Source organism: Terrapene carolina, unplaced genomic scaffold, assembly GCF_002925995.2.
Source record: "Terrapene carolina triunguis isolate 2854851 unplaced genomic scaffold, T_m_triunguis-2.0 Scaffold93, whole genome shotgun sequence".
Taxonomy (NCBI): Eukaryota; Metazoa; Chordata; order Testudines; family Emydidae; genus Terrapene; species Terrapene triunguis.
Window position 1 is genome coordinate 18,197,444 of NW_020664444.1, and position 23,442 is coordinate 18,220,885.

The 23,442-nt window shown below is 40.7% G+C and overlaps 1 protein-coding gene across 1 annotated transcript in view; it reads right to left on the reverse strand.

Annotated features, from left to right (window-relative positions):
• XYLT1 (xylosyltransferase 1) overlaps positions 1-23,442 on the reverse strand; it is a 316,864-nt gene that overhangs the window by 83,634 nt on the left and 209,788 nt on the right. Inside the window, exons 4-5 of the mRNA XM_029911280.1 lie at positions 16,537-16,709; positions 15,638-15,840 (exon numbers count right to left, since the gene is read on the reverse strand). Coding sequence (XP_029767140.1) covers positions 15,638-15,840; positions 16,537-16,709 — 376 coding nt within the window. The remainder of the gene's footprint in view (positions 1-15,637; positions 15,841-16,536; positions 16,710-23,442) is intronic.

The window sequence follows — 23,442 nt, forward strand, 5'->3', positions numbered from 1 at the left end:
ACCCAATTTTTTTTTTTAAGTCCAGCAGATAATCTAAGATGATTGAGAGCGGAAAAAGTTCAGGGACAAGGTGGTGATCAGTGATTGAACCTCTTTCATTTCTGAGGGTCAGTAATTTGAGCTGACTTCCTTGTACTGTTTAGCAATACATGTTGTATCCCTGTCAAGCAGGTGGATTCTAATCCTGTGAACCATATAGGAGCCACGCATGGAGATAGAGGACATCTCAGTTGGGGTAAAGCACATGACTTGTGCCGTGGAAGAAGAGATGAGGGACAGTCGGAAGCTTGAATACCGGTTGGACATACAGGTGAAGCAGGTATGTATACCAAGCTTGCCTCAGCCAGGTCAGTACTATGAGGATAACCCTGATCTTGTAAATGATCTTGTAAATGGCTGAGATCTGAATCTGATGGGCTGTATACCAGTTCCATAACTTTATAGCTTTGGCACATAGGGAACAAGATCTCGCTCCTCCCTGTTTGTTGAGAATCCCGTAGTACCAGGAAGCACTAGTAATCCAGAGACCGGGGTCTTGGTACCAAGAGTTATTCTGTACCCATAAGCCATGGGGACTCCAGCTCGACTAACACTGACAAGTCCCTGTAGTATCAGAATTCCTGTCGTACCAGGTGGGTCAGTTTTGACACAGCAGCTGACTTGAGTGGTGCTGTGGGTTTGGAGTGAGTAAGCACCAAGGCAAAGGCGTGTGCTTTGATTTTGTCAGTACCAATGGAGCTGAGTGGGAAGGCATTGTTGTTAAATCTGAAATAGATGGCGGTGATCTGGAGGTGGACAGCACCGGGCCCTGAAGTGTTCCTCTGAAGCGCTCCAGGATCTCCCTGCTCTGCTGGTGCGAGAAGAAGAGTCTTTTGCCTCCATAATACCGGGCTGGGAGGTCGAGGTCTCTGACACTGTAGATTAGCAGATTGGGCCTTCTTGGAAGCTGGCTCTTTGTGGTGGGAGACCAAGTTCCTCTTCTTCAGAGCCCTCCCTAAATCCTCTGAGATCTTTCCCTTCTTAGGCCAAAGCCAAAGGGGCACTGGATCAGCCTGGAGGCTGATATACTGGAGAGAGGGTCTACCGACCTGACTCGGAAGCTGTTCAAAAGGGAGAGCTCCATCAGCAGCAGCTTCAGTTTAGTCTTCTGATTCTTCCTAGCTCTAGATTTTAGAGCCAGGAAAAAGTGACGCTTTTGGGAGACGTGGGATTCTCCCAAGCAATAGAAACACCCAGACTGGCCATTGCTGATCAGGATAGCCTCCTGACAAGAGAGGCAACATTTGAAACCTTGCTAGCCAGGTATGACCAGCCAGGCCAAATAAGCTCCCCAGAAAAAATGGGGAGGAAAAAAAAAAGTGAGGGAAAAACAGAAACCTCTCACAACGATCCAATTAATTCTATACTAACAACAACATTAACTTGATGCACTAAACTAATTAAACAACCACTACAGAACATGCTGAGGCACACATGAGCGCAGTCTCAGGCTGAGGCAGCAGAGAAGGAGCTGAGGGTGGTGTGCCTGTGCAGCCCTACGTACCCGTCGAGTGCAGTGTGAGGTTGTACAGAGCACATGTGCAGGCTGAACCGACATTTCTAACAGAAAATCTCTGATCAAGAGCTCAAGAAATGCATGCGCACCTTGGGGTTCCAACAGTATCTAATATGGATCCATCACATTTAAAGGATGAAGTGGTGGCCTTCATCCAGAAGACAAACATCAAATATGGACTTAAGGAAGCCATGATATGCTTGGTCAGAAGTGTGTGGCAACTGGAGGAGGAGTTAATAGTGAAATTACAATTGCATGTTTAATTCATAAAAGGGGTCCAGCCCACTTATTATACTTGCTACAAAAATCTCAATAAAAATGAAAGTATTTTTCGAAACAGCTGTGAATACCCAAGGATATTTAATAATTAAAATCAAAACATTATGGATTTTTAGGTTTATCTAAGCACTGGGATTTTATATAGTAGAGAAAGATGCTGCCTACTTTGTGTTTTTCCATGTTTGTCAGCTGTTGCATATTCACACAGAACATCATCTTCCCACGTTACATCCCATTTTGATGAAAACAATAATCACTGATTAAATGAGCAAGTCGAAAGAGATGAGAAAATGATCAACAAGTCCATTACTCAAATTAGGGACTCTGGTTAAATAAATAAATAAATACATACATATATACATGCATATATAAATCAATCCAGATTTTGGACTGAGGATTTAATAAATAAATAAACAAATAAATAAAAATGAGTCCGACTTTCAGCAATTTCTTGTCACTATCTTCCAAATTAAATTCTCTAGTGTTTGGAATGAAAGAGCAGAAAGTAAAATTAAATACAAGCCCAGATTAAAGACGACGATTCACTTTCCCCTCTGATTTATACATTCCTTTGATTTATCTGAGATTTTTTACACAAAAGAGTAAGGAAGATGGCTTTCCTCATTAAGTTGAGTAATTATAATAAAAAAGCACCCATTTCCTTCAAAGGAAAAGAGGAGAAAGTGGGGAGGGGGGAGAGGAAGAGATTGGGAATATTTTACATAATATTCCAATCTGTAGCAGAATCAACATTACTCATTCTAGTTTACTCGCTGTGCTGAGGCTTCATGGCATCATGTTCTTTGTTAGCGCATGCAACTCAGCAACTAGAAGACTCTGGCATCTATGTGGAACCCACTGACTTCAATGGGACTCCACAAGGGGGTAAGTACCTGCCCATACAAATCCTATTACAGGACAGATCTAGGGGTAGATGAGTAATGTCAAATGGATACAAGTATCTTGATCATTTATACCATATAACCTTTGGGGAGATTTAAGATTAAGAGAAGTGCAAAATTAAGAGAAGAAAAGTTAGCCTGAATATTGGGAGGAAAAAACTTGGCAGCAAGGCCTACTAAGAACCACACAAGACATTTTTAATGGAAAGTCATGTGAAATTTCTTGCCAGTTTGGTTCACACGATTTCACACCCTGAAATTTTTGCAGATTTCCAGAGGACTGAAGATGATTCATAGTGCAACCTGGGAGAAATAAAAATGGGCTCTGCAATGTGATCTGAGTGTTAATAAATTCTGGCTCTGACACACAAAGTGAGGGAAGCAATTTTCAGAGCAAAGGACCCCGTCAGGGGAAATGCCCTATTTCCAACCCCAGCAAGTTTATGTCAAGAGATTGTTAGTTTGAGCACCTCAACTGATCCCAGCAGCTACAGTACCACAGAAGGATTGCTTCCCAGCTGCACAGAACACAAGCTATGTAGAGGTTTAGAAATTAAAATGAGCATCTTAAATTACTCCCAGAATGTTATCATAAGCCAGTGTCCATCACCAGTGCAATATCTTCTCAGGAAGAAGTTCAAATGAGTAGCTGCATTCACTATCTGTAGTGTGTGGTGTGGTCCCAGGTGTATATGTAGCTCCATGAAGACTGCATTGCAAAACTCATGAACTACTCTGGTGAGATCCATCTCATCAAGAAAAACATCTCATCCTTCTGCTCAGGTGCAGATGAGAGCAACAGCAGGAGCAGCCAGGAATGCTTTCGATCTGGAGCTGCAGCCAATGAGACTCTTTACCTGGCAACCTGAGAAGCAAAAAGGCGAATGCAATGGAGCCTTGATGAACTGGGCTTAGCAATCATGATATTTATTATACATTTTGATTCCTGTTAAAGTTGTTCAGAACCAGTGATATGGGAAAGGACAAAGAAAGAGAGGCACAGAACTCCCCCTCCCATCACCACAAATATACTTTTCTTCTCACAAATTTTTCCTTATCAAATGTACAAAATCTCTCCACACATCTTTAAATATTAAATTATTGAAGGCCTCTAAACACCATGCTCCTTCAGCCATACCATGACATTTTAAATCTCTCCCCAAATTCCCAATATCCAAATTCTACCCTAAGTTAAGAGATATTCATGTCAGATATAGTAAAGAAACGTATCGTTCTGTGGTACTATGTGACCACAAGTGATAGTGGGAAGTATGCCTGTAACAGGATGCTGGCCTAAGAGGCACTGAACCAGCCCCTGTTAGCTCAGAACCTGCTAGCATAGCTTCCATAAAGGGGAACTGACTGGAGCTGGCAGGGTGTGGCTCATTAAAGGAGCCTGAGAGCAATCACCTGTGAGCCTGCTGAGAGGAAGGCCTATAAAGCTAGCAGGAAGGAAGTAGGAGGGGGGAACAGGAAAGTGAGGAGTGAGGGCCTGTTGCTCCCAGCTAGCCGTAAGAGCAAGCTGTTCCCTAAGGGGCTACCTGACTGACACTGAACTGTATATAGCTGTATATACGTGGTGGTGGGAAAATACAGGGAAATAAAAGGGCACTGGTATGTGAAAGAGTGGTCTCCAGCGAATTTGTACCGCGAGCAACGAAGCACACGTCTACAATGCCGTATGGTACAGGGTGCATATGTAGAGACATGTATGAATAATGCACATAAAACTACAAAGGTGTTGCTCAATCCTAGGAGCTGCAAAAAGCCAACCACTTAAGTGCTCAGCACTTCACAGGATTGAGCCCAGAGTTCGCAAAATGGCACCGATAGGGCAAAAGTAGGTTTGCCTCACAAAATGAATATAACAGCATATGCCACGTTCATCTAGTAGCATATCAAATGCACTGAGCAGGAAAATCAATTATCACAAACTGAGCAAGAGTAATGTGGACATATCTGGTCACTATACTAGGGAACAGTTTGGTTGGCCAGAATAGCTTGAATGCTCCTGTCTGCTCAATCGTTTTCATAGGTGCTGTTCTATTTATGAAAATGAGGTCTGTTTTCCTAATAATATTTGCTTTTACACACTGTCTAGTTGTCTCTATGGGAGCATAAAAAGTTCTGAATTTGACTTCTTCCTTGTCCCCACTGCGTTTTATCTTGTTCTCGTCAATGGCATACAAGATATTGAAAATACAACAATGGATGCTTGTAACTTCAACATCCTTCTCAACCTGCTGGGAGGTGATGGGCACCTGATTATCACCCAAGTGAAGGTTCCAAACAGCAGAGAGAGGAACAGGCAGTTACTGCATATACTGCATGAAGTAATTCACATGAGTTTCCGCAGTCTCACATCCAGGGCCAGCTCCAGGGTTTTTGCTGCCCCAAGCAGTGGGGGAAAAAAAGAAAGAAAAAAAAGAGCCGCGATTGCGATCGGCTCCACCGCGCTGCTTTCTTCTTCGGCGGCAATTCGGCGGCAGGTCCTTCCCTCTGAGAGGGACTGAAGGACCCGCCGCTGAAGAGCCTGACGTGCCGCCCCTTCCCCTTGGCTGCCCCAAGCACCTGCTTGCTGGGCTGGTGCCTGGAGCCGGCCTTGCTCACATCCCAGGTGAACACCCTAGACCCTTGGCAACTGGCTATTCTCTGTGTGTATCTCTCTCTCTGAACAGAAATTCCGCCCTGGCCTGGAAAGTTTAATTGAAAAGTTCCGGTTTTGCTGAAAGAACATTTCATCAGCCATTTCCCAACCAGTTCTAGTTACTACCTTTTTTCCATTTTATTTATTCAAATAATGACTTTTTCTTTTTAAAAAAAGGTCTCTTGTTCCAATGAAGTCTAGTTTCCTTTATAAGACAATCAGATTCAGTGCTTCAGCTCATTCACACACAGTGAGCTGGTATTAAAAAATATCAGCCTGCACAATTTAATTTGTAGCCCATTTAAAACAAGATCAGAATTTATATCTGTAAACTGACTGACAAATCTTTACAATCTGATTGAGGAAAAACATTAGAGTTGAATGGCAATTTATTTTGCCAAAGCTAGTTAATCTAATCCTTGCTTAACTGTTCTGCATGCATTCCCTGCTTAAAAATCACTGCTGAACAGTACTGAATCAGAAACAAATTCTGCTTACCCATTAACAACACTTCAGCTGGTATTAAAAACAACTTTATAAACTGCAGGTTGTTATTTCATCACCACTTTGATTTACTACCAGATATTATTTTGCAGTTGCTTTATTGTAAGTGGCATCCTGAAGTCCAAACAAAAATGTCCTTAAGGTAATTTCAATATTGTTAATTTCTTAAGAGAACTCTGTAGAGGAGTTAGAAGGACTACAGAGGGGGAGAACATTTAAGTAATAGTACAATAAGATCATTTTCTTCTTCAATGTCATTTTTTAATTCATTAACGATTTTATTGAACTTTCTAAAGAGTAATTTAAAATACAGACGAAGTCTTGTTCACAAAAATGCGGTAAGCTCTGTATGCCCATTTGTTGGTAGCTCCCTCTGAGGACCCCTTTAATTTAAAGAAGTGGAACAAAGGAAGATTCACACAGACAGTTTTACAATCAAGGCTTCCCTAGAATTCTACATGGGAATAAGTGTCAGCACCTGTGGACCTCTCTGCATGATCAGTGAGTATGAAGAATAAGGGCCAAGTCCTATTACCAGTTACACCCAGGAAACCTCATTGAAGCTACTTTCATGGGAAAAAGGGAGAATTTGGGTGCCACAGTAAGTAAGAGCATAGGTTTAATAAAAAGCCCTAAAGCTCTGAAGAAAATACAGCCTGTGAAATCCCACTAATCCTTTTTTAGCCTAGAAGAAAGAGCAACTCTTACAAAAATACTAATGTATTCTATGAAGGGGTCCAAAATACTAAAGCCTAAAAAAATGTTACTGTAGTGTTTAGGGTCCATTACTGTCAATCACTTCAGAATTATTACTTTTTTATACATACAAGACTGTATTTTTGGTAAGGATCCATTGAGGACTAGTATTTTATACTTCTTTATAAAACTGATTTTTTCTCAATCATAAATAAATCAAAAATAAATCACATCCAAAAGGCAAATGGCATCCAGATGACAGCCCTTCGGCATTTCAACGGGGCACCCCCCCAATAAGCAGCCATGGAGCCAAGCAAGAGGGGAGAAAAGATACCAGCCCATCAGGAAGCCAACCAAGTACTCAGATGCTGCAGTGCCCATTAAACTGTAAAGCTTGGCATCGGGGACCTTCCTCTGCCAAGTTTGCCAGATGAGTGGTCTCAGACGCTGGCTTGGATGATGGAATTTATAGAGGAAGAGGATGAAGGGCTGAGCATTTAGCACCGCAATCAACCAGATGATGTACTGCCAAGGAAGTACTGTAATTACAAGGGTGTTTTGAGCAGTGCTGCTATTTTAAAAATGTGCTTTATCAATACATCTCTAACCCCTATCAAGGTCAGATTTCCAAAAATGGTCTCTAATTTGAGGCGCATCAGTTTTCTGGTGCTGAACTTTAGGCTCCTGGGGTTTCGTTTTCAGAGGCGCTGAGCACCCACCAAGTTGCGATAGGAGCTGCACGTGCTGACCTGAAAACAGAAACGGCCTTACAACCTTCAACCCAAGGGGGCAGAGGGTGAAGGGAGAGAAAACCAAACCCTGACTACGGCTGCTGTATCCTTTGAGCTCTGAAAAGATACAAAGCTGAAGAAAGATTACTTTAGCACCGGACACAAACAAAACTGGTAAAGCCATACTCATGTCAACACATCTTCCAAACCCTTATGAACAGCACGTGCGAAAACAAGCATTTCAGAATGTTAAATGCCTCGTTGTTTGCTCTGGCAGATTAGGGCATGTGGACCCAGAAGACAATTTAAAAAACAAAACAAAAAACGTGTACAAACAAAAGTGCATGGCTGTTGCACTGGGGGGAGGTGAGGAGGCTGTTTCAGAGGTTTAAGAAAGAAGCACACATTTGAAATTCTAACAGAATGCAGATTTAAGAAAAAAAATACAGATAAAGTTCTTTTTGGACATAAAATAAAAGCTTCCCTGTGAAGAATTAAGAGTGGTTGATGTCTGGCTTGCCTGATAAAGATATTCTGAGCAAACAATGTCAGCAGCTATGCGGAGATAAAAAAAAAAAAAACCCTCAGGCACTAGCGTCTAAACAGATGTTCTTTTGCAGTAGTTTTCAACCTTTTTTCATTTGCGGACCCCTACAAAATGTTGAATGGAGGTGTGGACCCTTTTGGAAATCTTAGACAGAGTCTGCCGAACCCCAGGGCTCCAGGGATCACAGGTTGAAAACCATTGTTCTATTGCAATGCTACTAGTTCTGTACACCTCTACCCCGATATAACACGAATTTGGATATAACGCGGTAAAGCAGTGCTCCAGGGGGGCGGGGCTGCGCACTCTGGTGGATCAAAGCAAGTTCGATATAACACAGTTTCACCTATAACATGGTAAGATTTTTTGGCTCCCGAGGACAGCGTTATATCGAGGTAGAGGTGTACTTCCATCTAGATGTATTGATATTACCTATCAGTATTTCATTTAAGGATATTCTTCTAAAGGAGGGTTTGGAGAACACCAAAACATTGCCTGCACTTGGTCCAGTGTGCCAGCAGCAGGGGCTGAATCTCAGAAAGAAGTTCCGGTTGATGGCCATCCATCTCCAAATTGCACGGTGCCCAAGAAGTGCAAAATCAAAAGATGTAAATGTTTCAGATAGAAGCTGAAATATAACAGCTAATGGCACTTGTGCCACAGTTGCTCCAGTAACAGTGGGCTCATGGTGGAGATGTGGCCATGCCTCATTTTCTCTCCTTGGCTGGGTAGCTGAACCATCTCACTGGAAGTTCAGCCCCTCCTGCCCCCTTCAAGTGAAATGAAAGTGCAAAACAAAACCAAAAGGCAAAAGCCTTCACTCAGTCTCTTCCCATGGGTCACAGCCCTCCCGCAAGGATGTGTCAGTCTCTTCCCCCACTGGGGTATAACACTCCCCTTGGTGCCCTTTCAGAGGCATTGGGGGGGGGGGGGGGTCTCACATTCTCTTCCATGATCTATTGCTGTGAGGCCCTAAATAACAGAACAACTGTCTGCTTCATCCAAAAACTATTCCCACTTCATTACCCCACAGGGCTATGTCCTACGTTCTATTAGAAACCTTTAATTTCCCTCTTGGGACCCTGGATTTCTAGCCACACACCTCCCGTTCCTTGGTATACTTTAAACAGCTCTTTGACTGAACCTCTAGACCTCTTCCAAAGTTCCTAATGGGCCCTTTGACTGGAGAAACCAAACCATCAGGTCCTATGCCCTTCAAGTCTCTCTTCACAATGCATAAAAGGTAGTTTTTACACACAGCGTCCCTTCCCAGCATTCCTTGCTGCAAAACCTTCAGTTCCCATCAGCTCCAGGAACTATTAGACTTTGAGTATCTTGTTTTGGGGGTGAATCACAAACAGGGCAGGGCTGGACTGGGAACCTCCCTTAAAGAGCCAGCATACCCTGTGACTGGGCCCTCTCTGTTTTTTATTTGATTTCTGATTTGGAGCAGTCTTCTGTTAGTTTAACTCCTGCATGCTGAACACCCTGAAGATTTTAGAGCTTTCCTGGAAGCAACTCTGGCAGCTTGGAGCCTGGTTTGTACCTTTAGTGATTTAATCGACCTGTTTAAAACCTAGTTCTCATTTTTAGTCATTTGCTCAAATACCTGAATGTTTCTGTCATTTGGTCAAATGACCAGGAGAAATTATTTCCAACCCAAATGGCTGAAACTTTCAGATATTTCAGCACATGATGGCTAGTTGGGCAGAATGAACAAGAATAATCTCTGATGTCATTTCAATAAAATTGAAGTTACTGGTGTTTCCATCTGGGATGAATCTGGCCGAATGGCCGAAACAAGGATCCTACTATTCACTCTGACTGTTCTCTCACCTGTAAGATAACTGGAAAGAATGATGCAATGCTTCCCTAAAAGCTGAATTTCTTCCTGCACCCTCTTAGGTTAAAATTATTTCCAACTGCCAACAGACCTGAAAATCAAAGACCGCCCAGACCTCTCCACCCCAGCAAACACTTTTCTGCTCAATTTTCAAGGACCTTATTTGTCACCCAGTGTGTTTTGTATATAGTTTCCAAAAGGTTACTTCATCTGGTTGCTCAGAACTGAGAAGAATTCTAAATAATGACTCAAAGCCATGTTGTTTTAAGTTTCATTTTCTTATGTCCCAAGGGAGTGTTCGAGAGCAGTTCCTGGCACGTGGTATACCAAGCACATAAAACAATTTTAGATACATTATTAGACATGAAAGACTTGCTGAAGGTAGGTGAGTGAAGACAGCTTTCTTACAGTTCTTAGAAGGATGTTCCACTAGAGCAAGATATGGTGCTTGTTCAAACAAGACTCTGCTTGTTGTGGGGACAGTTAAAAATACTACAAATCTCTTAAACAACTGGAAGTGTGGTCTAGTGAACAGAGCCAGGAAGGAGAGCCAAGGAGGAGAGCCAGGACTCCTTATTTCATGCTAAGTAATTATTTTCACTTGGGAGACCCATTTAACTTCTGTGTTTGTTTACCCATCTGTGACGTAGGTTTTCGTACTATAGAGGTTTGTAGAAGCATCGTTAATGTTTGTAAAGCGCTTTATATCTTTGGATAAAAGTTGCAAATACTTTTAATTATGAACACTATATCAAAATACCAAATAATTTTAAGCAACATTCTTAGATTTTTTTTTATTAAGTGTTTGATTAAATTTCTTGATAACATTGGGCCTTACCCATTGACATGAATATGAGTAGCGCACAAAGGAATGAGGACAATATACCATAGAATTAAAGATATTGAGAATTAAAGAGGGCATTCAGTAGACCATCCCCAGCCACTGCAGGATTGGTCCCTACTTTATGAGTCTGATTCTGAGGAGTACTGGTAATCTACTAAATTCCATTGACTTCAGCATCTATTGTAACAGGATCACTCCCTATATTTTCTCCCAGGCAAGTTTTAAAATGCACTAGGATCCTATCACTCCACTCTGGAGACTATTCCACATGATAGAAGTCTGAGCTGAACTCCTGAATAGAATCAATAACCCTAATTGCTTTCCCCGAAGGCAGATATGGTCTCCTCATGCAAGATATGTCCTTATACTAAATACAGATATTCACATAGTATTATTTCCTTTTTGTATTACAGTGGTGATAGGGGGCCCAGTCAGGGATCGTGGTCACTATACACACAATTTTTTTTTAAATAAAAGGGTGGCATTTCTTGCCCCTCATTGCTCATAATAGCCTAGAATGTGGAGAAACCTGTACTATGGACACTTACAATAAGCAAATCTATCTCTAAAGTGTTTCCAAGACTTCCGGTAATAACTTTGTTTGATCTTTAATTAAAGACCAAGCATTAGCTGGCAATCAGAATCTGCTGATCCTGTTGGTGACGTAGACTGTTTTACTGCAAATTATAAATATTTTTAACTGTTTCATTACTTTGTATGTTTTACATAAGCACTGTGCCCAGAGCAGCATTGACAAGACACTCACTGTTAAATAATCTCACTTAACTTCTTAATCTGAGAGGAACAACACTCCACCTGCCACATTATCTAAAGACTCTTGCAAAGTACATTAAACATTCAACATCAGTAGGTGCCCTACTGTAGTTCATCTTGTCAAGAGTGAAATTTCAGTCCCTAAACATAAGGATGACTGCCTGATGCGGTCTGTCTGAAACAATAAATAATGCAAATAGGTATCCATAGAAAATAAGAGGTTAAAAGCATTGATAGCTTTTCCATTGGGTTCTGCTAAAGGAGGGTCCCGTTGGAAATGACTTTTAGATCACGATGACAAGATGGCAATAGGAACGATGCTGAAATAAAGGGCAGGTGTGTGTTGGTTTCTTTTATTTCTGAGTGAATCTAGTGGTTTTGAAAGGGATATCTCTGAAGATTGATGTCCTCTACTCATACAAAACCTACATCACAAGGAGAGGCAATTACAGGTTCCCCATACTGACCCCTCCTGCCCTGAAAGGACCACTTCTATGGGTGAATGTGTAGTACAGTTTCCTGGCAATTAATCCCTGAGCTTGGCACTTAGGATGCTAACAAAGGTGCCAGTTATAATGCTGGTCCCTGCTGCTGAGAATCGGACACTAACCAATCATTTCATGTAGGACCTCAAATTGCCAATTGCCTAGTGATTAAAGGAAAGTGTTTTGCTTATGAATTTGGCTAAATGCTTTCTTTGTTGTACTGTATTCATTATTATGCCTTGCATTGCAATAGCATTCCGGAGTCCCAGTCATGGTCCAGGATCCTGTTGTGCTGGGTATTGTACAAAGACAGTCCCTGCCCCAAGAGCTAAGCATTAGCGTATGAGAAAGAGTTAGTAGGAACACTTAGTTTACCTTCTCTAGCCCATTCATTGTTTTACACATGTTCTCTATTACTTGCCACTTCCATCGGTGCCGACTTCCCCTCTTTCCCATGGGTGCTCGACCCCCCTCTCTGCCCCCGCTGCCACTCCTCACCTTCCATGAGGCCCCGTCCCTGCCCTGCCTCTTCCCACCCCTGCCCCATCCCCATTCCAACCCCTTAACGAAGTCCCCGCCCCAACTCCATCCCCTCCCTGCCCCTATTCCAACTCCTTCCCCAAATCCCCGCCCTGGCCCTGCCTCTTCCCCACCTCCTCCCCTGAGCGTGCCGCGTTCCCGCTCCTACCTCTCCCTCCTGGAGCATGCTAATGCTTCCAAACAGCTGTTTGGCGACAGCTGGGCGGGAAGCGCTGGGAGGTAGGTGGAGGAGCGGGGATGCGGCACGCTCAGGGAAGGGGGAGGAGAAGGAGGAGGAGCAGGGGGTGAGGGGAGCTTGGCTGCCAGTGGGTGCAGAGCACCCACTAATTTTTCCCTGTGGGTGCTCCAGCCCCGGAGCACGCCCGGAGTCAGGGCCTATGGTCACTTCTCTAAATTGAATAGTCCCAGTCTTCTCATTGACCTCTCATGCGGTATCTTCTCATGCCTCTAATAATTTTCAGTACCCACCTCTGGATGATTCTTGTGGGGATAAATGAGAAAGAGATATTTGCAACTGTAATGTAACCCATGAACACACCAGGCAATTCGTCAGAGAGATTTGGGCTTCACAATATAATATAGTGCTGACCCTGCTCTATAGCGTGTTGTGCTGTCTCACAAGGTTGGCTTAGCGTGCATCTATCAGAAGAGAAGGAGTAGGGGTTTCAGTGTCACAGATGGGTTGACAGATGGGAAGTGAAAGCTTAATGTGGAGCTGCCCTGGATAAAATATATTAATCCACAAAATTCATATGTTCTTATGCTGGGAAACCTAACAAAACAATTGCAATATAACTAACCAGAGTAAGAAGTGTAAACTGCTTTTAGTCTATTAGCTGGCAAATCACAGTATGGCATCTGAAGGAAAGAAAAAAACCCACAAATCCTTTTCTTGTTATTTCTTGGAATAATATGCAGCTTCCGACATGGTCTACAACCGTGGAGGAAATGTCTTCCTAAAGATTGTGAGGAACACCAATTTATAGCATCTCCACTTTGAAAATGAATATTGCATATTCATATATTTGCATATATTTTTGATGGGATAACATTTTACAGCGTTTATAATGATAAAAATATGTATTTGAATTTCTTTTAACTACACCTATATCTCAGTTATTAACGAAACAACATTTAAAAATAAAGAGTGTTCTTTGAAGTGCAGCTTCTAGGTGATTGACATGTTTGCGTAAATTCTGAAATTAGAGTATTTTGACAGAAATGGGAAGTGTGCACTTCCGACCAATGACCTACAGTTGAGAACCCAGATGCGATTTCAAAACAACAGAGAAGTGGAACTTCAGGATAGTTTCCACTGCTGGGAAGAAAAATGTGTTGTAATGTCTACACTCTAACTGCACTTGTTTAGGGCTTCCACTATTGAAAAAAATGTTAAATAACATTATATTATAATTGTGACTCTATTAAAATAGGGCTGGCCAAAGTCTCAGCTATACTGGGACAGTTTATGGCCATGTTTATAAATTACCAGCCAAGTTTGACTCTCTATTTAAACTTACCCCAGAGGGCACTAAATCTAGTACAGAATGTTACCGATCATGGCCCCAATCTCACAATAGATGCCCCAGTGCAGACTTTTGAGCCGACATGATGTCACCATAAAAATCCAGTCTCTAGTTCCTCTGCCCATTCCTTCATATATCATGGTTAGAGCTAACAAGATGCAGCTATTAGAATAACTCTGAGCTAGTTACACTGTACTTCCAGAGCTCTAGCACCTAATATCAGACTCATCCCTATCCAGGTCCCTAGAATCTGCCACCCTGTAAAGAGTGTCCTTGGACCATATGTCCCCTATCATCTCCCCTCACCATTGGTGTGCTGTGCCTTCCATTACACTACTGCTTGGGATCAGTATAGCACTCCTCAGCTTGAAAGTACTCTAGATGAAGAAACAATTTAGTCCTCCTAAACAACTAAGTGGGGGATGCAGGTAGGTGATCATTATTGTCTCCACTTGAGAGGTGGAATGATGAGTCATATTTGTTAAGAGACTTCCCCAAGTCTACAGAAAGGGTCTCAATCATCCAATATTAAAAATCTGGAGTTCCTATTTCAAATTCCTGCATTCAGATCACACACACACTCTCTAAGGTTCTTACTCTTTCAAGGTACTTTCCTGGCTGCTGCACACGTCCACAGAGCTGGCTGCATTTCACTGGTAATGGATATGTATGGTACCCAAATCCTGAAGCCCTTATTCAGTTTTCACTATATCTTTACTCAGGCAAAAACTTCCACTGACTTCAAACATAAACTTGAAGGAGAGTTTTTGAGTAAGGCCTTAAGGGTTTGGCTCGTAATTTGTGAGGTGCTGTGGAAGCTTTTGAGATGCAAGACTATGACAGAGCAAATGGAATATGAGATGCTAGTATTATCAGGAACACTTTACGGCATAATCACATGTAAAAAAAAATGACCCAACCAAGCCACTTCCCCTTCCTTAATTCCTTTCGACATGGTAGGGAGTAAAAGTTAAAAGGAGAATGGTTCTGTTCTTCATAATTTTTGCAGCCTAAAAATAACTGTTTACGCAGTTTTAGGTTTTTTTAACCGAGAATCTATTTATGCACAGTTTAGTGAAACTTATTGAATGCAGCTGTGGGGCACGAGTTCTGTAACTCCATAGTTTCACTTAGAATCACAAGCCTGGTCATGTGGTGATCCGTGAACTTCTATGTCTGTTGCCGTCTGAATGAAGTTATTCAGGCAACAGTTGGTGCTGAAGATATATATGATTCCCAGCAACTTATTTGTCACTTCTATCATCATTATCCTGAGCAGTAAAGCACCAAAAAAGAAATACCACAACATTTCTCTGATGGAATCTATCTATATGCATATCTTCCAAATTTCTTGAAACACAAAGTCCAGCTGTAGCAAACTGCTTACCAGAGTTCTGTGTGGGATAATTTTCTTCAAGTTTGAGGTTCACAAACTGAAGAATCAACACTCCTGAGCCAACTAGCTACAGGCAGTCCCAAGCATGAAAACAGTGTGCACACAGAGTGTTTTTGTGCTTGTGGTGCCATTGCCTCGGTAGCAAAAGTGCTGATGCCGGACCCAGTGACAATGAAATATGTTTTTCTTTTTGAGATAGGGAGAAGCTACAGCACTGAGCTTCCTGCTAGGGACTGACAAAACTGGTGCCCTGGTTGAATGTTCCTCTGTTTCTTGCATCACAGTACAGAAAATTTTGGCCTATATCTCATTAAAAGTCCATTGTTCATTTATGAAGGAAAAATACACATTTTAAAAAGGGGTCACCATACCTGATGGGATAGTCGGCGGCACTAAGATTAATGAAGAAATCCCAGGGCCAGTCATTCATCTCAATTAAATCCCTCATACTCTGTAGATAAGTGGACAGAAGACTTGCTCCTCCCCAGATAGTTGCCATTCGCCAAGGGGTGACTCTCACATTCGGATACTGGCTAGCAAACTGGAGCACTTTCCGGTGTAGGTAATTGGATCGCTTTACAGGGAAAGAAAGTAAAACGTTCAGCAGACTAGGAAAACAAATAAAATGAAAGGATCCTCCCCGCTTGTGTTCTCTAACCAACTGAACATCTTAAAACCTGATGTTTTTCAGATCAGTTGATTCTGGGCTGCAGTCAGTTTAATGTTAAGTAAAACAGTCTCTAAGGTGCCAAAAGGACTCCTCCTTGTTTTTTTAAAATACATTGAGACCTGTGAATGGTATCTGGGATTTGGTAATTTATCTAGCAAATATACTCCCAACAAAACTCAACAATTGATAGCCATTTCCCCCGTAAGATGTGCTAAAGAACACATCCCTTCATTCAGTGCAAGCTAATTTGAAAGTGTCAAGAGCCCCCTTTGTTTTATTCTCTTTGATCTCCCCTGGGGAGCACTGATTCCACTTTAAATGTACATCAGAGCCTACAATGACTTATTAGTTATCACTACAAAACATAGGACAGACAGATATGGACAGATACCATAGACACAAGGAGAAATGAAGGCAGTCACAGAAGGAAAGATTTAAAAAACAAAAAATACAGTCGGGCATAAAACACAGAACAGACGGAAAAACAAAAAGTGATACATACCGTATGCAGCAGAGATAAAAAGAATGTTGGAGAAGGTGACAAAGATGGACAGATTGACAAATGGTGAGACAGGCAATTTATAACCAGTGATATATTACCTTGTCAACATGAATGTAATAGAAATGGTCTTTATGGTAAATAGCCTTAAACATGCGTTGGAGCTGCCGAGAAGCTCTGCCATGAACAACCAAGACAAATGCGATCCTGACTGGGTTGGCAGGCATGTATTCTACGGAGTCCTCATCCCATAGTACATTGTTGTTGGCTTTTCCTGTTTGAAAACAAAACATAGTAAGGACATCTCTGAGTGCATCTGCAGAGTGGGGACACATAGAGCAGCTTGTATTCAATTTTGGCTCTTTTTTTCTTTTAAACAATTTTTAATGTGAACTGAGAACTCGTAAGAGGTGCCAGGTTGACTGCCCTAGAGATCAAACTCCTCTCTTTAGTCACAGAACAGGTTTCAGAAAGCATGAGCAGAAGCAATGCAAGCTTTCCTCATGTTGCCCTGCTTATGTGCCTCAGCCGGGGCCAGGAGGAAGTATTCAAATATTTTTGACCCTTAACTGAATCAAACCAAGCTCCACTGACTTCAGGGAAGTTATGAAGATTTGCACCAGCTCAGGATCTGTTGCAAAATCTTTTAAAGTTTGCTAAGCTGTATCCAGGGCAACACAACAGTGACAAAGACAGAAAAGTACTAGGGAATTGATTATATTTTGAATATTATTTAGCCTTTGTTGCTAGAAATCTAAATTAAAGCACAGCTACTCTTTATGTGGCATAAGCTCCCACAACTAATGGGCCATGCCCTTGCTTGGAGTAAATCAGCGCAGTTCCATTGAAGTTGGAGGAACCGTGCCAGTTTGCACAAGCAATGCCCTAATTATGTTCTTGTATTCCACTGGCATGACCAAAATATCAAACAACTATAGCATGTGCACTGCTGTAATGTCATCTGTAATAGCAGGCATAAATCAAAATGTTTAAAGGGTGACCTGCAAAATATGAGAAAATAAAACTGGGGTTTCAATTGCTCTTTGCTTCTTTTCGATGTAGAAGTGGGCCTGACAATACTTTTTTTTTAAATACAAATGTTTTTTCCTGCTTGTTTTTATATGAGAATTTCTGGTTTCACCTTGCCTGTTTGTTTCTCAAGAATACTCTATGGAGAACTAGACAACTAGTAAGATTATGACAAGAAGTGCTGAGTAATTGAAGAGCCAAAGGTAATTGCTTGTTCAGAACTTTTCAAATGCTTTGTTCTGTGTTTGGTTATGTTTTTGGTAACCTCTATTCAACTCAAAAACCTCATATACAGTTTGGAAGAAAAATATCTTTGTTAAAGAGTCAACACCCCTGCCTTCAATAAAATTCTCTCTCCATTTCTCTGTTGCTTTAAGGAAGCCTCCAGCAAACAAGACAGGCAGAGCCTGATATTTCTAAGTTAAAAACAATAACAACAAAAAGCCCACACTACCTTTCAGACCTTCTTTATACATCTTAAATAAACTAAAAAAGGTACCACACCATTTTTTCCACTATCTATGTAGCCTTTAGTATCAAAGAGCACTACATACAGTATCCTTATGTTAAAAGTGCCTCAGCACCATAAGAAAAAACATCAGGGTTTTCCAAGTCTAATAAATCCTAGCTGCCATTTTGGATTGTGTCCTCTGAGAAGCGAATCCATTTAGTTGTCTTTAAAGGTCTAAACGTTTTGATTTTGTTTGAAAATGCACATTTAATTATAGGTAATGCACTTCAACATGCGCAAAGCTCAAATGTGTAATTCCTGTCAAAAGTAAAGCTTTTAAAACTTTGGAAGCAAAAAGTTGTGGTGCAATCTAGTGTGATAATACTTCTACAGTTACTTTGTATTTACACAGAACCTTTCAGCCACATAATTTAAAGTGCTTTATGGTCAGAGCATGTGTACAAGGTCAATAAAAATTCAGACAGAAGTAGTTGCAGCACGATTAAAAACTGCATCAACACACTACTACTTTACAAATATTAATTAACTAAGCCTATACCCCCATCTTTAGAGATAGGCAATTGTTGTACCCATTTTACAGATTTACAATATAGAGTCTTGCAAATACTATAGTGTCCATTTCATTTTTAAAATATCTGTCAAAGTAATTATTAAAATAAGTCCAGTCATGTTGATTTCAGTTTGATTCAAGGCAAGAAGCAGGGGAATTGATGATTGTCAAATCAAAAAAAGAGAAAACTGACAGGAAAAGACACTTTATATTCAAGCTTAGAGTTAACAAAAAAGTAAACAATGGTCAATATGAGCCATCAGACTTGTGATTTTTAAAAGCTTGTTAATTTATTAATTAAAGAAACAAAATGTGGAGACAAATTACATTTCTTTACTTGACATTTATTTTTAATTTTTTCCCCTTAAAATGCAAACCGACTGCATGCAAGGACGTATGTGTTACTGCAGGTTCTCTAAACAATTTGGTACCCTTGGCTATGCTGAAATGTTAATTTTGTAATATCTTGTAGCAGCGCTTCTTAGCTAATGAATGCCAATAATTATCCCAAATGTAGCGCAGTAGCACACCTGAGAGAAGTGCCTATACCAACATCTCTCAAAACTGGAACCCCCAGAGGGAATATTTTTCCCCTCTCAGTAGCAGGAGCAGACCAGTATCACCAAAGGCTTTGCTCTCACTATCCCGATGGGATCATGGAAGTCATATGTATTAGAATGAGTAATTCTCTGTAACAAGATTCCCAAAGACTTCAATGTGCTTTGAATTGGGGCTTTCAAACACGAATACTGTATACAACACATATTAAATAGATACTATGTTGATTCCTGCATTTAAAGCACAGTCACAAAAGGCTTAATAGAATGGGAAAACGGACACATCCTCAATGTGGCCTCCTGAGTAGATGTCCAACTGGTAATATCAGTGCCCATAATTCACTGCATTTGCAAAGATGTGGATGCAATTATATGCTGGCTTGAAAGTGCACCCCTTTAAAAAAAGCCAGCACTAAAATTCTGACCCCTTAATTTTAAAAGGGACACTATCAACTTAAAATTGCACTTCTGTCTGCCTTTATTTTTATCCCACCACTAATAGTAAGAAAGACCTAATAAGACAATAACTGCATGACTACAGCAAAAACAGAAGAAAAAAAATTGCTCTTTTCCAGTTTGTTTACCTTGGATATTTGTGCATAGTCAGTTTCACTGTTCTCCCACATAGTTAATCAGTTCCCCCTCTTGTTTAGCACAACAAGAGGGGAAATAAAATGATTTTAAAAGAGGAAAATAGGAAAACGTGATGGTAAACCCAGAAAAACTGCCTGGGGAGTCAGGGACAAATGCAATTGCTGAAACAACTTGACTCAGTTTTCTTTTAAAGTGACTGAATTTCAAGTTGATAGTGTCCCTTTAAATGTTCCTGTGGTGGATTCAAATGATTTGACAATATTTTAATTTCATTTTTGGAATCTATATTTCTACATTAGTGGCTTCCCAAGTAAAAGGAGAGGAATTTTTTTCAATAACCTGTCCTGATATGTGGGGCTTCCTCTTGACAATATTATTTTAATGGACTTTATAGAGTTCGCCATATGATGGTGTTGTGTTTTTGTTGTTTTGTTTTTTAATAAATTTGCTTTCATAGAAAATACCGTAGTGTCTTTGGCAGATACTGAACACAAAATCCCCCAGAATATTAATCTGAATTTAGCCCCCTTTTCATCAAGTTTCTCCTACTGAATTCCTTCAATGTCTTATTTTCCTCTCCCACAATTTTCCTATTTTATCTTTTACATTCTGCTTTTTTTTTAATTTTGGTTCAGTTCTTTATAGTCTCATTTTCCACCTGCATACTATTATGGCTTCTTTAGTCTAATCTTTTTCTTGGCTGCCTAGAGTATCATAAAACTAAGTGTGTTATATTTTTCCATATGTCAAAATACCAGCTACTTGTGGTGTAGTCTATCATATGTCTATTTTTAGTCTGTGGTTGATTTGCACCTTCTATTTAGCAGTCTGCCCACTGACACAGACCCAGTCTGGTTTGCAAATAAGATAAAATGGGCAAGGCAGGTGAAATTGAATATTTTCTTCTGATTATAAAACTAAAGATGCAGTCGGACTTGAAAATCAAGCGTTAATAGGCTCTGTAAAACATAGGTTCTGTAAAACATATCAATATTAGGATGGCCCCAATATCTCAAAAACTGTTGCATTTTTATAGAACCCTTCATCCAAATGCATTCTAAACTAATTTACACATTTTACTTTCTTTTTATTAGTCATTTTGCCTATCACACAGAAGTGCGTCCCCTTCTGGGGTGTTAGGATGCCAACAACAATGCAAGAGAGACATCAGCTGCTTTTCAATTAACAACATGCCATATGGTGGCAATAAAAAAAATCTAAAAGGATTTTAAAGTGGCACTTGCATTTCACAGCTCCTTCAATACTATAATTATATTTCTGCATGTCCATATGTATTAGAGATCACAGAGTAAGCCGGTGCTACTAGCCTTCTCCCTTTGTCACCTGGCTCTCCTTGAGTCAAACTAAAATGCAGCTGCCAAGATGAGTTTCCTCTCCACTGTCCAGACCAAGTCTTCTCATTTTTTTAATCTCTACACTCACTTTCCCATTCTTGCCCATTCTGTTCAACGGGTCTTCTTATCTGTGAAGCAATAACTCAGCACTGTCTACATCACTTCCCTTATGTCCTCCTCTATCCTACGACCTCTCAGCACTTTTCACATCTCTGCTTGTTATCTTCCACCTACCCATACCTGACGTGCAACAGGCCAAGCCGATACAGGAAATTTCCTACCTTCTTTCATGCCACCCCCTTGATGCTTATAATAGCCTCCCAATTAATGGGTATCGAGCTCCCTCTCCCCGTCCTACAAGAAACCTTTATGAAGCAGTTTGGTTTTAATGAGCATACCCAATTCTGAGTTTGCAACTCTATTGCATTATCCTGGTTTATTCTCTTACTACCTGTAGACTTCATGCTCTCATGGATTTATAACCATTTCCTCTATGTGCCATGTATACCAACACTCTATAAACAGTAATAATAGAGCCTACAATGTTAATGTTACCAGGACTGGGTTATAAGCCATAGTCGTGCACTGGGGGTATGGCTCTACTCTTGGAGAGATTCAGCGAACAGTCTCATCCATGCCAGGCCAGTTCAGCTGGCAAGTGGGGAACGAGAGCTAGGTGTTATACCAATAAAAACTAGCAGGATCTTATTAAAGGGGACAAGATAAAGATGCCACATTTATTATGATAACAATTTGATTTATGACCAATAACTAATATCTTAATCCTTATACACACACATTATACCTAATACCTATACACACACACACATACACATCCATCAGATGTTCTGCAGCTGCTGCATAGTTACCAGTCCTGCTTGAGTTTGCGGCTTGGGTTCGTAGCTTGTGGCGGCTAACTGGCCAGGAAAGCCGGGCACAAGGACGAGCTGGGTCTCTGTTGGGCATGCACCGATGCCCTTCCATGTTGGCAGCAGAATGTTACCCTCCTCCAAAGTTTTCCATCTCACCCATCCTTTTTGTAGGCTTTAGTTTGAATCCAGAGTCTATAGGTCTTGCTGTGTCACGCTGCCTCCAGGTTTGGTGATTGATCACCCGTCAATTGCAGATATGACTTTCAGACTCGGACCGGGCTTTGATCTTCCTTTTATTGTACCTTTTCTTTTTAGGGTGGATTCTTCTTACTTTGTTAGGGCTCTTGTCTGCATCTTCAGCCGTTGGTGTTTGAACTCTATTTAATCAGGACAGGCTGGGGCTGGAGGTTGATTCCATCATCCATACATACCTCATTCACACATCTAAACTAAACTAATAAGATTACAGCAGGGTTTGCAAAAATGAAGGTTGCAGCAAGCCCTTACAAAATGGAGTAAGTGTTTTAAAATGGGGTTTGAATTACAATATGGCAAACAGTGAACAGAAGTTACAATATAGACAAGTATAATGGATGGCAAACAGTGAACAGAAGTTACACTGTAGGCAAGTGTAATAAATGGTGAACAGAAGTTACAATACTGAAACAGTGCAAGTCTCAGTGATTTAAGCAGGAATTGGATTGATAGTGAAACTTACAAAGGCAGCTGACTGAACAGCTATGGCTCTAAACAAGCATCTTGATTGTTAATTAGCCAGTTATTGGGGTAACCGGTTTTATGAATGAATATTGTTTCATTCATAAAACTTTACTTATGAAGTTACATTAATAAAGTGAACAATTAAAAACAATTTCATTCATCAGTTCTACATAGGTTATGGTCCAACCCCTCTACAATGAAAGCAGTGGCTCTAGCCGCGGGGGGTTCTTAAACTTCTCATAACTTCACAGTTTCATTATGTGCTGTGCACAGAGGTTGGGGGAGAGGCTCCTTATAACATTTACCTCCCGGAGCACCTCCACATGACTTCAGTGCAGCCAAGATTTCACCCAAAGTGTTGTTGTTCACACTTTTAATAAAACCCATGCTTAACCACGTATTAGCTGCTAATCAAAATTCTTTTATTTTGCCGTTTTAAATTTAAAACAGATAGCTACAGTTAGCACTAAGACCAAGTGACTGGCAACAGTTGGCCTTTTAAAATGAAACCGTTAACAGCACTTGACGTTTCCTACCTGCATGTTGTGGCTCTTTGTTTTTAGGAAAATACATACCTGGTTTGGCAAGTTACAAACAAAATGTCAGCCACAATGCAATGTCAAATGGCCTTTATAAATCCCAGAAAAATCAGCTCTCCTAATGGAAAGTCTGACCCTTAACTACAGCGGCATCAACAAGTGCCACAATACTTAATATAGAGCTATAATTTTAGCATCTCATTTGTAGAGTGAATAGGAGTCAATATAGAACTCATCAATGTAACTCACATCCTCTACTTCTAACCTTTTACTTCAGCTGCTAATTAATGACGTTTTCAGAATTTTGTAAGAGCTAGAA